This window comes from Glycine soja, chromosome 11, assembly GCF_004193775.1.
Source record: "Glycine soja cultivar W05 chromosome 11, ASM419377v2, whole genome shotgun sequence".
NCBI classification, from domain to species: domain Eukaryota; kingdom Viridiplantae; phylum Streptophyta; class Magnoliopsida; order Fabales; family Fabaceae; genus Glycine; species Glycine soja.
In genome coordinates this window covers 20,853,436-20,868,814 of record NC_041012.1, presented here as the reverse complement: position 1 = coordinate 20,868,814, position 15,379 = coordinate 20,853,436, and the positions used below count along the sequence as shown (strand labels likewise).

At 36.1% G+C, this 15,379-nt stretch overlaps 1 protein-coding gene and 1 pseudogene across 1 annotated transcript; both read right to left on the bottom strand.

Moving 5' to 3' along the window:
* Window positions 1-339: 339 nt before the first annotated feature.
* Window positions 340-15,373, bottom strand: LOC114374153 (annotated as a pseudogene).
* On the bottom strand, window positions 11,670-12,780 carry LOC114374154. Its single transcript, XM_028331762.1, has 2 exons — window positions 12,369-12,780; window positions 11,670-12,280 (listed from the first exon to the last, which is right to left on the bottom strand). Exons 1-2 carry the CDS (start codon window positions 12,517-12,519, stop codon window positions 11,817-11,819), a joined length of 615 nt encoding a protein of 204 aa, XP_028187563.1. The 5' UTR covers window positions 12,520-12,780; the 3' UTR covers window positions 11,670-11,816.
* Window positions 15,374-15,379: the final 6 nt, after the last annotated feature.

Here is a 15,379-nt window from a genome sequence, read left to right as displayed (position 1 = left end):
ACAGTTTTTGTGTGCTGAGAAGCTTCTTGTTTGAACAAAAAATGATGTATTGACTAATGTATTGTTTTATCCTATGAATAAAATTTTAAATAAAAAAAAATAGTTTTAGAACATAAATTTGAAAAATGAACATACATATAAAAAATTGTTGATCATGAATTAAGTCACTTAAGAATAAGCAAAAAACATTGTAAAGGAAAAAAAAAAGAAAGAGGAGAAAATGAAGACAGAAGGGACAAAATTAAATTTGGAAACACATAAAGATGGTACATTATCTATATCCAAAGTACACTAAGTTTATACATATGATTGCTGGTGATGTCAAATCCTAACATTTTGCTATATATCTACTCTTCTCAAATGTGTGGACTCTTCTGGATCACGTGATCCCCAAAATCTGATTTGTTGTTGCACCACCAAAATTGATCTTTTGGCTCTTATATTTAAAGAGGCAAGAATCTCTCCTATAACTCCCAATTCTCCGTGCTTCCATTTTCTAATTTCTGACATTAATTTTGAATCTGCATGCCTCCTGCCAACCATTACAAGGTCATAACAACTCTCCATGTATTCAATAACTTAAAGTACATCCCTTCCATCCATTATCATCTCCTTTTTGTAAGAAACTCTTTCATTCCAGAATTCCTTAAGCCTAAACTCACTCAAGATTTGTGTGTCAAGCTTTTTGCTCTTTTCTGTGTTAGAGTCAAGAACATATGAGTTCCTTGACACACACTTGCAGGAAAAGAGAGAAATGTATGAGGTAGGAGAGAGAGTTTCTATTCTGCAAGTGTATTCCTTTCTTGAAATGTATAAACTTATTCAACTATCTTATTGAATGATCAATTGTATTTATACTTCATTGTCAAAGGCTAAAAAGATAAAACTGAAAATTGCAACTCAACACATTACTTTCTATTTTTTCAGCAACAAACTACTAACCAATTAACTAACTTTCTAACAAATGAAAACTAACTGATTTATCCACAAATGGATCAGGATTACTACAACACCCTCCTTTAATTCTGATCCTTAATTAGCTTTTATCATCAGTTTACTTCTCAGTTCTTCAAACTTGGCTTTCTTCAATGGTTTTGTCAGTAAATAAGCAAGATTATCTTTTGATTTGCAATAGGTGAGCTTGATTTTTCCTTTGTCAACTTTGTCCCTGATAAAATGATACCTAGTATCAATGTGCTTGTTGTTCCATGATCTACAGGGTTCTTAGCAATATTGATTGTTGACTTATTATCAATCAGTAAGCAAATTGGTTCCTTCTTTTGAATCTTCATTTCTTTTAGCATTTTCCTCAACCACAGACCTTGACATGCTCCAAGGGAAGCTGCTATATACTCAGCTTCACAAGTAGATAATGCTACTGGATCTTCTTTCTTCAAGCTCCAGGAGATTAGAGCTCCACCATACATGAACACATAGGCTACAGTGCTCTTCCTGTCATCCTTGTCCCTCCTCCAATCTGAATCAGTATAGCTAAACATATTTTGATTTGATTCATTTTGTCCAAAAGGTAGCAACACTCCATAATCATTTGTGCCCTTCATATACCTTAAGACCCTTTTTGCAGCCATCATGTGAGAAATCTTAGGTGCCTTCATAAACCTGCTTATAATGCCAACACTATAAGCTATGTCAGGTCTTGTATTATACAAATACCTGAGTGAGCCAACTATTTGTCTGTATAGAGTAGCATCTGCTAGTTCTCCTTCATCATTCAAGCTCATCATTAGTCCAGTTTCAGCTAGAGTTGCAGTTGGATTGCAATTGCTCATGTGAAACTTCACAAGCAAATCAGCTGCATATTTACGTTGATGCATCTCCACACCTGTTTCAGTTTCCTTGAATTCAGTCATTTCAAATTGCTTCATCAACAACTGCTTGACTTTGTTGATTTCTAACATGTTGCTCCCAGTGATCAACAAATCATCCACATAGAGGCATAATAGGATTAAATCTGCAGTAGTCTCCCCTTTAATATAGACACCATGTTTAGAAATACATTTCTCAAACCCAATCTGGTTGAGAACACCATCAATCTTCCTGTTCCAAGCTCTTGGAGCTTGTTTTAAGCCATACAGGGCCTTTTTTAGTTTGTACACTTTGTCTTCTTGGCCATCAACTTGAAAAACCTGGAGGCTGATCAACAAACACATCTTCTTCAAGAGGCCCATTTAGAAAAGCAGACTTGACATCCAATTGATGCATTGACCACCTTCTCATACTTGCAATTGCAACTACAAGCCTTATTGTCTCAATCCTTGCTACTGGAGCAAAAATTTCACCATAGTCCACACCTTCTCTTTGCGGGAAACCTTTTGCCACTAGTCTTGCCTTGTGCTTAACCACCTCTCCTATGGGATTCTTCTTCACTTTAAAGACCCACTTAACTGCAATAGGTATTTTCCCTTTTGGGAGGTTCACAAGATCCCATGTGTTGTTCTTCTTAATTGAGCTCAATTCCTCCTTCATTGCTTGAATCCATTGAGGTTCTTGCAATGCTTCCTCTACATCTATTGGCTCAGCACCATCATATAAGGCCAAGTGCACTAGGTCACCACCTTCAGTGATTTGATCATCTTTATAGACTTCATAATCTCTCAAACTCTGGGGAACTTGTGTCACTCTTGTTGACTTTCTCAGAATTCCTTGGTCAGGTGTGACAGCTGTTACAACAACATTATTACCACTGTAATCTGCTTCAATCAAGAATCTTGCATTCCTGCTTGTAGACTCAAGTTCTAGCCTCCAGTTTTTAAACTCATCAAATTCCACATCCCTGCTAATTGCAATTTGCTTGGACCTTGGATCAAATAGCTTGTACCCTCCTGTCTCATGGTATCCAAGAAATACCATCAATTCACCTTTGTCATCCAGTTTCTGTCTCAACTGGTCAGAAATGTGTTTGTAGCAGATAGCACTTAAAATTCTCAAATGTTTCACATTGGGTTTGATGCCTGACCAAGCTTCTTCTGGAGTCACACCATTTAGTCTTTTTGTAGGACTTCTATTCAGCACATACGCAACAATGGAAGCAGCTTCACTCCACAAGTTTTATGGCAGATCCTTGCATTTGAGCATGCTCTTGACCATGTTCATAATTGTTCTATTCTTCCTTTCTGCTACCCCATTCTGTTATGGAGTGTAGGGTGGTGTGAACTCATGTACAATTCCTGCTTCATCACAAAATTCTAGGAATTCTTTTGAGGTGTATTCACCACCTCCATTAGTTCTCAACACTTTAATCTTCCTAGAACTTTGATTTTCAATATAAGCTTTGTACTTCTTAAAGATATTAAACACATCACTCTTTCTTTTGATCATATAAATCCAGGTCTTTCTAGTGAAATCATCTATAAAGGATATAAAGTACATGTTTCCTCCAAGGGACTCTACTTGTATAGGGCCACAAACATCTGAATAGATGATTTCAAGCTTCTGAGTTAATTTTACTGGGATAAACTTCTTGAAGGGCTTCTTTGTCTGCTTGCATTCCAAGCAATTTCTGCATTTCTCCTGTGATTGCTGTAGTTGAGGAATTCCTTGTGCCAACTTGTGCATTTGAGCAAGATCTCTGAAATTCAAGTGTCCAAGCCTATAGTGCCAAAGCCATTCTTCTTTGTTGCTCACAGCACTAAGACATTCGTGCTCAAGTGCTTGCGTTCCAATTTTAAAAGTTTTATTTCTGGTCAATGGTGTTTTTATGATTAGATTTCTGGTTTTGTCATATACCATCATCATCATGTCCTCCATAGTTATCTTAAAGCCTTTTTGAAGTAACTGGCAAAGACTTAGAAGATTGTTGCTTAGGCCTGGAACATAAAGTACATCCTCTATGCAAGTTTCTCTGCCATCTTTCCTCTGAATCAAGACATTTCCAATTCCTTCAGCAAGCATGGTGATGTCATTTGCAAATCTCACTTTGCTTTTCATCCTTTCATCTAGACACACGAACCAGTCTTTGTGACCAGTCATGTGTGTAGAGCATCCTATGTCTAAGTACCATTGACCCTTGTCATCAGGCGTTGTCTTATTTGTCACCATCAACAGGACAGGTTCAGGAACTAAATCTGCTTCTTCTGCAAGTTGAGCCTCATCAGCAGGATTTTTATCCTTGTACCAGCAATCAGCAGCATAATGTCCCTTCTTTCCACAATTGTAACAATCTACATTCTTCTTGTCCCAAGTCTTTTTTCCTCCTCTCCCTCGATTTCCAATATGTCTTTCTCTGTTGGAACTTTGGTTGCCATTATTTTTATGATCTAAGTGCTCTCTTGATCCATGGTTGCCTCTTCCTCTTGAGTTCTTGAATCTGCCTTTCTTTCCTCTGGATGATTCATTTCCAGAGTTCTTCGGGTTTTGTTGAGCTTGAAGAGCTGTTTCAACAGGATTTGTATTACAATTATTCCTTTCTTGCAATCTTTTCTCATGGGCTTCGAGGGAACCTTGTAATTCATCAATGCTCATGGATTCCAAATCCTTTGATTCCTCAATAGCAACCACAATGTGGTCGAATTTTGGATTCAATGATCTTGATACTTTTTCAATCAGTATTAGATCAGTGAATTTCTGACCACAACCTTTCATTGAATTAGTAAGAACTTGTAATCTACCAAAGAAATCTCCAATACCTTCATTCTCTTCCATCTGCAGCAGTTCAAACTGTCTCTTCAGGGTTTGTAAGCGCACTTTCTTGACTTTGTCTACACCAACATAGGCTTTGTTCAACGTGTCCCAGGCTTTTTTCGCAATAGTTGCACCTGCAATCTTCTCAAAGTGGCTATCATCAACACACTAATGAAGAATCACCAATGCTTTGCAATCGTATTTCTTTAATTCTTTGAATCCTGCCTTTTGTGCATCAGGAGCATTGTCTCTTGGAACTTCTACACCATTCTCAACAATATCAGTTAAATCTTGGAAGCCAAACAAGGCTTTCATCTGAACTTGCCACCTACTGAAGTTCTTGCCAATGAGAACTGGGAGATTCGCTGGAAAAGGGCCATTGGAAGCCATGGTTGTGCTTAAAGATCCCTTCTTGATCGTTCCTTGCTCTAGATACCACTGTTAGTGTCAAGAACATATGAGTTCCTTGACACACACTTGCAAAAAAAGAGAGAAATGTATGAGGTAGGAGAGAGAGTTTCTATTCTGCAAGTGTATTCCTTTCTTGAAATGTATAAACTCATTCAACTATCTTATTGAATGATCAATTATATTTATACATCATTGTCAAAGGCTGAAAAGATAAAACTGAAAATTACAACTCAACACATTACTTTCTGTTTTTTAGCAACAAACTACTAACCAATTAACTAACTTTCTAACAAATGAAAACTAACTGATTTATCCACAAATGGATCAGGATTACTACAACATTTTGTTCCTCCAACAATCTTAGCTGAAGATGAGAAATGAAAAAGGGTAATATGTACATAAGGTTGATCTAACATGCGTCTCGCATATGAAAGTGCTTCTCGATCATCTGCACCATCAAAGAAGAGCACAACCACTTGATATATTGATCCCATTCTGAAGCCACACCAAAACATCTTTTGATTACCACGATCAATGAGGACACCAACTGAGCAAGGAGCTTTCTCTAGAACATTTTTGTTGAGCTGCTTAAGAGCAAAAGATGACTCAGTTATCCATCCAAGTATCCATTGCTTATGAAAAGGTACGATAATTAAAGTTGTTCTCTTTTCAAGTGCCAAGTAGCACACATCATTGTGCATTGTAACATAGGGAGAAATGCCCTTATAGGAATGTAGTGTGACCTTGCCCTTGTATGCATCTTCAAACTTGTTGAATGAGTTGAAAATCCTTTCAGTTTGAGTAGGATGTCGACTAAGCTTCTTTTGCGGCACGTGTGCAACAAGAGAGGAAGCTCTTCCCACAAGCTTAATAAGATGAAGCACAACTAAGTCAATAGGGCTTGCTTCAGTGGGAGTGAAAGCTGCAAGGAGGTTCAACATAGCCAAAACATTTTCATGTTTATGAATTCAAGCTAGTATGTGTAGTTCTTCATTATTTTGGTGATGCATAATTGTCCACCTTTTGTAAGCAAGAAACCTCTTAGAAGGATCATATAGAGTTTTCACAATAGGTGACACAATCTTGGTTACAAACACTAAAGTAACAATCATAATTGCAAAGCATTGATCATTCATGACCTGCAAAATTCATAGAAGTGAAACATTCAATAAATAAGTTTACAAAACAAAAACTCTCTCAAGTTGTAATGTGCACATGAATCAAAAGTTTTGTTTACTTTTTCTATTCTCAAGTCAACCAACAAGGCCAATTCAACAGTGCCTTGCAGTTCATTATAAGACCAAGAGCAAAGGCATCTCGAAATGGCATCCTAAGGAAGAAGAGAGGTAATAAAGCCCCTATAACTTTCCCACAAAAAGCAATGCAAATAACGAATTGAATTGTAGCTAAGTTCTTCATCTTCTGTATTGCATACACATCTATCCTTAATCCAACTATTATAAAAAGGATAGGCACGAACACCACTGAAACAAAGTAATCAAGCTTATTTACCAATGTTGCTCCTAATGGTGGACCATTTGGTATAGCCAACCCCACAAAGAAAGATACAACAAGCGCATTTAGGCCAAAAACTTCACCTAAGAATCCAAGAAATATTAGTGTTAGAAGAACCCCACATATATAAATTTCCGGAATAGGTTTCCCTTCTGGTGATTGCTGAATTGCCCATATTGCAGCTAGGTGAACTACAAAAAGATGATGAATGTAATAATTAGCGTGGTGGACAAGCAAGATCCAATAGATACTCCTATTGACTTTGTCGAGGATAAACTAGCAACAAACTTTATTGTCATAACCAAAACGAAGCAAACATCACACACTAATGAAGAAGAAGTGGCCAATCTTCCAATCTCTGAATTGAGGATCTGAAGCTGAGAAAGAAAATGAGTAATTACTGGAAAGGCTGAGATACATTGAATTTCTATCACAATGAGGAGAACCTTAGAGACATCATTATCCAATGATGCAAAGTGGGTGAGGATAAAGGGCAAAATCACCATATTGGGTCACTTTTACAAAATATTTACCAGAATGGGTCTGTTCCATTCTTATTTACCAAGGGGTGCTGTTTTGGTAATTGAAAGCACTTACCTGAGGGGCGCTTACCTGAGGAACGCGACACGTGGCCGCTGCTGCAGGCGGTGCTGACAGGGGCTGGAAGCGCCCTGCAACGAGGCGCTTACGGTTGCGCCTTACATGCAGGCGCGTTCAGTGGTGGCCTGCCCCGAGGCACCTTGGTTCGCGCCCTGGCCCCAGACGCGTCCAGGCGCCCTTAAATGGGGTCCCCCCTCCCCCAACCCCCCCCCCCAGCATCCCCTTCGCGTTTTGCTCCCCTCCCCCCCCCCCCCAGCAGTCCCCTTCCCCTGAAGTTCCCCCCTCCCTAGCAGGTTTTGTTTTTTTTTTTTTGTTTTTTGTATTTTTAATTTATTTAATTTATATAAATTGTTATATTTTAATATTTATATATATATATATATATATATATATATATATATATATTGTTTTGCAGATAGGCAGTTTATATTTTTTAGTGGATTTATTTGTAGAGGTAATTATTATTAGTTTGATAGTGTGTTACATTTTTAGTGCTTTGTTTTTTGATTTTATAATAATATAAAATTGTTAATTATTGTTGAAGATAATTATAGATAATAATATTGTTATTTAAATACTATATAAATTGTTATATTTTAATATATATATATATATATATATATATATATATATATATATATATATATATATATATATATATATATATATATATTGCATATAGGCAGTTTATATTTTTTAGTGGATTTATTTGTAGAGATAATTATTATTAGTTTGATAGTGTGTTATATTTTTAATGCTTTGTTATATATTTTTTTATGATAGATAGGCAGTTTAAATTGATATATATTTTTAGTGCTTTGTTTTTTGATTTTATAATAATATAAAATTGTTAATTATTGTTGAAGATAATTATAGATAATAATATTCTTATTTATGATTTGTTATTTAAATATTATATTATTATTTTTGTTAATATTTAATTATATTAACTATAATTGATGTTATTTGCAATTGTAAATAATAAATATTACTATAATATTGCTATTGAGCGTATTTAAAAAAGAAAGGCATATTGAGTTTGATACAATATATCAATAGTTTAAAATTAAAATCAAACTGTGTGTGTGTGTGTGACGTGGCATCTAGACCATTAGAGGATGATTTATTGTGGATGCAAAAAAACCATATATCACAACATATTTGGAATGGTGCTAATCAAAGGACGTTAAAAATTCGACGAGCTACACCACTGTATAATCATAGCGAAGTACCGCCCGAGGAAATTATTCCTTTATTACAAGTTTCGGGTTTGTACCCGATAATGAAATTGCCGCAATTGAAGGTAAATGGAGCATTAGTTAATGCTTTTATTGAAAGGTGGAGGCCAGAAACACATACATTTCATTTGAAGTGTGGCGAGGCAACTATTACACTTCAAGATGTTTCTGTGATACTTGGTATTTCTGTGGATGGAAGACCTTTAACTGGCAATACAAATATTGACTGGTTTGAGTTGTGCCATGAATTATTGGGTGTCATGCCTGACGATGATGCAGTTGACGGGAACTCACTTTTATTGAGTTGGCTGACTTCTCAATTTGCAAATATTAATGATTTTATAGGCAACCAACAAGGGCTTGAAAGATTTGCTCGAGCTTGGATCTTAAGATTCATAGGAGGCGTGATGTTTGTTGACAAAAGCAGCAAAAAGGTGCCAATGAGATATTTGCAATTTTTGAGAGACCTTAGAGAGTGCAACACTTATGCATGGGGAGCTGCTCTTTTGGGTAACCTTTATAAAGAGATGTGCATCGCAACTGACTATAATGTTAAATCAATAGGCGGTTTCACTCTCTTGATTCAATTATGGGCATGGGAACAATGCCCAACGTTAGCCCCGTCGTTTATTCCTCCACAACAATAAAACGCACCACTTGCATACAGGTATACTTTCCTTTAATATTTTGAATTGATAATTAATAAATATGGTTGCTTGATGTTAATCATTATTATACGTAACATCTTATTTTGTTATTTGGTTTTTTGTGAAGATGGTTGGGAGGTGAATTGCATCACATAGGCAATGACAATTTACTTGAGTTTCGTCGTAAATTAGATGTCATGAAATGCGATGAGGTAATAATTTTGACATTTGTTTATCAAATGATGTTGTAATTGTTACTTAATTTATTAAATTTAACTTTTATATGCAGTTTGTTTGGGTCCCTTATGCTGGACATGTGGAAATGAATTTGAGTCAAGTTTGTTTTATTGGGTCTGTATTATGGACATGTATCGTACCACTTATTTGTTTTCAAAAAGTGGAATGGCACCACCCGGATAGAGTCATGCGACAGTTTGGAATGCAACAACCTATTCCGGGCCCAGTAATGCAACCCGCGCTTAATGAATGGAATAGTCGCTATGAAAGGAGAGTAGAGCAAACGCCGCCACAAACAGGGACCCTTAGTTTGAACTCTGAATATATGAGGTGGTACAGGCGTAAGACAAAAGTTTATGTCGACCCAAAACATGCAAGAAGAGGACTATTGGTATAAATTGTTCATTATAATTTAGGAAATAATGTTGCGTTGAAGATTATTTTAATAACTATTCCTTTATTTTTTATGCAGGGTGAAATCGCAGAAACACTACATTTTATGGTGTCGCCTGTTGGGAGAAGGGTTTGTACTTTTGACGATTTACTACCATGTATCGAGAAGATCACTCTTCTATCTGAAGAAGAGGATAGGATACTTGAGGCACATCAAGATGCTCCCCCTTCTCAGCCACAATTTGAACATCAGCAGTTTAATATACTACAGCGAAGTGTGGAGACTCGAGGCTTAGGGCGACGTCGGCAAACTGTTGATGCAGCACCGTACAGTTTGCCTCCGATGCCAGAACGAGAACATGGAATGTATTACACACCGCCGCCCAAGAACCATCGCAGATGGCGCCGATGTATTCATACCCACATGATTTCCAACCAGGGTACAGTATGACAGGCATATTTGAATCCTCTCCTCCTTCAGGGGGGACTCCTTCATTCACCCAAAATAATGAACTACCGACCCCAAATGCCCCACTTGGTGGTCTGTGGAATGTACCTGGAAATATACCCGACATGAATGACTTATTGGGGGTCGATTTACGTCATAATTTCTCTGTCGAGGCCGACGAAGTGGATGAAAAGGGGAATCGTAGAAGAAGAAACCCTGATAGGGCAGCTAGGAATTGGGATCGGCCATGTGGGACATCGTCGCGGCATCACAGACATAGTGATGATTGATTAATAATGGGTTTACATTGTATTGTTTTTTTTCCATGTACTTTGTATTGTTTTTTTTTCATGTTTTAACAATGTCATGTACTTTGTATGGTTGTTTCCATGTTAATTTTATATTATTGTCACTTTAACATTTCAATCTTATCGTGCAATGCTTTTAAAATAAATTACGATAATGTCACTGACACATAAATGTGTTTAAGAATAACAAAAAAAGAAGTAAGCATTTCATTATCATATGATCTAATACATGACATCAACAACTGCCTTGTTGAGATTGCAATGGACAATTACGCCGATTGTGTCCTACTGTCCCACATCTGCCACACTTGTATCGACTTTGCGATGGCTCCCTCCAATCCATTTCATTTCTTAATCGTGTTGATCTTGGCCTTCCTTTTTTGTCACGGATAAAACTTGGATCAGGCACAAGTGTCCACGGCTCATCAGATGGGACAATCGCATCGTCATTCCCAAGAGGCCATCATTGTGCGGAGTAAGCACGTAATATGTAGTCATTTGTGTACACAACATCTATATATTGATAAAAGTTGATGCTAACAGTACCACACGCAGCAATGATATGAGAGCACGGATAGTGGTAAGTAGTAAATTGTCCACATTGACAGTAGCGCTCATTCAAGTTAACTGCCCATTGATGTCCACCTCGTTGAGTCATAGGGTCGAAAGCCTCCTCAACCTCAAATATTGTTCTCTGAATATCATATGTCCGAACAATGTGAGAACAAGCCTTTTCTTGATTTTCCCGAAGTTTTTTCATGACGTGTGAGCAATATATTTGACCATCGCGTATTTCCCTTTGTGCTTGACGACCACGATCAACAAAATACTTTCAACACCTACTGTATGTTGACTTCACAAGGGCAGTTATTGGTACATTGCGACATCCCTTAAAAACTTTATTTACACATTCCGATAGATTGGTTGTCATATGACCGTATCTATGGCCTTCTTTGTCATATGCCATTGTCCATTTTTCTTTTGAGATCTTCCCAATCCATGTTTTTACTGGGGGACTCAGCTCACAAAATTTATCAAAATTTCTATCAAAAATATGCTTACACGGGGTGTATCCTGCACATAATAAATTATCCACATTAGTCAAATTTGCATAAAAAATAACATATGTTATATATGAAATAATATATGTTAGATATGAAATGTTACCTAATTTTTTTAACATTTCTTTTTGTTTCTCATTCTTAAACTTGTGATTAAAATTGCTTGCAATGTGGCGCACACAATACACGTAATACGCATGAGGAGGTTGCCACCCGAGTGCTTCATTCGCAACAGCTGACTTTATACTTGCATGACGATCAGAAATGAGACAGATACCATCTTTATCTGTGACATGTTCACGCAAGTGTGCCAAAAATCATGACCACGTTGTTAATGTTTCTCCCTCAACCACAGCGAATGCAAGCGGAAGAACATGACTATTTCCATCTTGTGTTGTTGCAATTAACAGCGTACCGCGATACTTCCCATACATGAATGTACCATCAACTTGTATGACTGGTTTGCAATATTTAAAAGCCTCTTTGCATTGACCGAAGGTCCAAAAGACTCGATGGAACTGTCGGTGTTCACGACTGACAGTATTGCCAACAACAAAATCATCATCACAAATTTGATAATACGATCCTGGCGAATGATTTTGCATGTGTTTCAGCCATGACGGAAGAACGACATAAGACTCATCCCAGTCGCCATATTCAATTGTTATTGCCTTTTGCTTTGCCTTCCACGCTTTCCTGTAAGAAATGTTGTAATTAAATATTCCATTGATCCTCTCTTGAATCAAAGAAATCTTGAGTGACGGATCTTCTTTGATCATCCCTATAAAAATAAGTACGAAAAATTATTGTACACCACACCAACAAACGCAAAAAAAAGGATAAATAAGAATGAAAATTTATAATCATACCTAGTACACAAGTGGCAATCAAATCAGAATCCAATTTATCATGGTCTTGAGTTATACTCATATTCAAGCAACTGTGTGGTCCTCCCCATTGCGTAACTTTCCATGTATTAGTTTTTTTTTTTATAAAATTGCCCTCATATAAAAAGGGCATGGGATGTCATCGCTTCTATTTCCACAACAGACGACATATTTCTATGATTTAGATTCAACAACTTTGAAACTTTGATGCACTTTCATTACATATTGTTGTAATGCATTTTTTACTGCGCTTTTGGTATCAAATTCCATACCAACATATAATTCTTGACCCATATTAAAATTTGATCCCATATCTAAACCGCAAATTTCTTCTTGGTCAGGATGACTCCAATTAATATTACTATAGTGAGAAGCAGAATCCCAAAATGGAGTCTGACTTCCACCTACAAAAACAATATACCAAAAATTTATAATTCAAAGGTAGTGAATTATTTAAATATTATAATATTTATTTATATATAACAATAAATATACCTTCTCCCGATTGCACAACTATAAGTGGTTCGATCAAACAGGCAGCTTCATCATCTGTGTCAAACATTTCATCAATATCCTCATCCTCATCTAATGAGTCCTCAACGTATGAATTAGATATTAAATAATCATCATCATCAAAATCTTCTTCTGAATTTGTTCCAACTGTTGCACTACCCGATTCATTGTGAGACATATTATTTTCGCATGATAACAATGAATTTGTCAAATTAATTGCAAAAGCACCCGTAACATCAACTTCAACACATAATTCTATGACAGACATTTCTTGTTGTTGTTCAAAACTTTGAATCATTGTTTCAACATCTTCATCGTTACAAATTTGCAGTGCAATATATTTACCTGCAACTAAAAATCTACAAGTGATAGTAGATATACTTTCATGTTTTTGTAATTTTACCTTGTCGTGTATCCTTTTTTTAAAACTCTCAAAATTAATACCACGCTTTATTTGAATAGCTTTTTTAGGGCCTTCAAATGTGATATCATCATCAGTTTCATACATCTTACCATTTAAATAGACGAGTGTAATAATTGAATTCATTTTTCAAAAATATACCTACAATAAATAATTAATGTCGTCAACAAACAATAATATAAAAAATATATTAACATAACATAAATTATTAGCCTAAAATAAATTAACAACAACAAATTACTCTAAATAAATTAAATTATTGTCACAACAATTTCCTACTTCGCACACTCATGACGCAAAACAATCGGCATTTATTTTTAATGTCTATGTATAAATTTTGGCTATTAAAAAAATATACCAACAACATCAATAATTATGAGCTTAACTAATAATAATAATAATGTGCTAGACATAAAAACTACTACAATAAATAATTATTGTCATCAACAAACAGATATAACATAATTATAACCAAAAATTAAATTATTAAGTTACCAAAAATTACTAATTATCACACAAAAAATATAAACAAAATTATTATTTCATTTTATAATTCGTGTCAATTTGTTTATGCACCTACAAAATATAATCATTATTATCATCAACAAAATAAATATTAATTAATGCTATAATGTATCGAAGATAAAAAATATTTACTAGTTTTGAGCAAAATTTCTAACCGGTATAAAGTGCTTCAACATGTTTCAACTCAGCTTCAACGTTTTCAACTCAGCTTCAACGTTTTCGTGTGAAAATGAAACGGAGGGCAAGAGGTTTTATAGGAAAGAGGGACGTGCCAGGGGGCCCACCACTAGTGGACGCGCCTGACAGGCTACCACTAGTGATCGCGCCTGGGGCCCCACCACTACTGATAGCGCCTGGCAGGCCACCACTAGTGGTCGCGCCTGGCAGGCCACCACTTCCACCCCTGTCCCATCGTCCTGTCAAGTCACGCCACGTGTCGCGTTCTGGTGGAACGCGCCCCTCAGGTAGGCGCTTTGTAGTAAAATAACAGACCCCCTTGGTAAATAAAAATGAAACAGACTCATTTTGGTAATTAATTTGTAAAAGGAACCCAATTTGGTGATTTTGCCGAGGATAAAGACAACCATTTTGGCAAAAGCAAAAGGAACAAGGTAGCCTAAAATTCCTATGGCAAAAGTCCTTTTACTTGATCTAAAAGTGATTGTTGGATACCCTAGTTAAGAAGATGAATATCATAAAACCAAAAAAGGCCATGGTATCAATCACATTTCTTCCTTTTGATGGGAAAACCTTGTCATGAATGCTGTGTTGTGCCCAAGAATAGAAGAACCTAAAGTCAGCCCACCCTGGTTAACACAAAAGCATTAAAGAAATGAATCAGATACATCTCGTTAGCCTCCAAGTTTCAATAAACCAAAAATAAGCAAAAAGAAGTGTTTCTATATATTACAATAAATACAGCTAGGTTACCAATGATCAATAAAAAAATGAAATTATCTATCGACAAAGTACACCATTTGATGCTTTTGAAAAAGGTAATTGTCACATTGGCAAATTGGACACAATAATTTCTCACAAAATCTCTTCTAAGAACTCTACATAATAAGTTTTCAGCTTTTCAAACAAATCCAAATTATCTACACTAATCATAATAGCCAACAGAAGATAAACCAAAAACTCGACACCAAAAGGAACTTGAACATAAAGATAAAATACATGAAAATTAAAGCTTGCATGCTTACAATAATCTGAGAAACAAAAGACGGTTGACCAGATGGATTGAGAATAAGGTGAATGAAACGGGAAAAGATGAACATGAGGAAAACTTGGAGCAAGAAGACAGGGAGATAATATGCAAGTGGGTCATCTCCAAACCAAATTCCCTTGGAGTTTATTTGATTAACTGTGCTGTGGCATATGAAAGAACCAACGTGTCTGCCTTGGTAATTCCAGCATGCATGACATTGTGAATGAGGCTGTCGTCCTGGCTTACCTTCATCGATATTGAAGATGCATGAAGAGTTAAGAGACATTGAAGGGAATTAGAAAAGTTTGAAAAACACATGAATGTGAT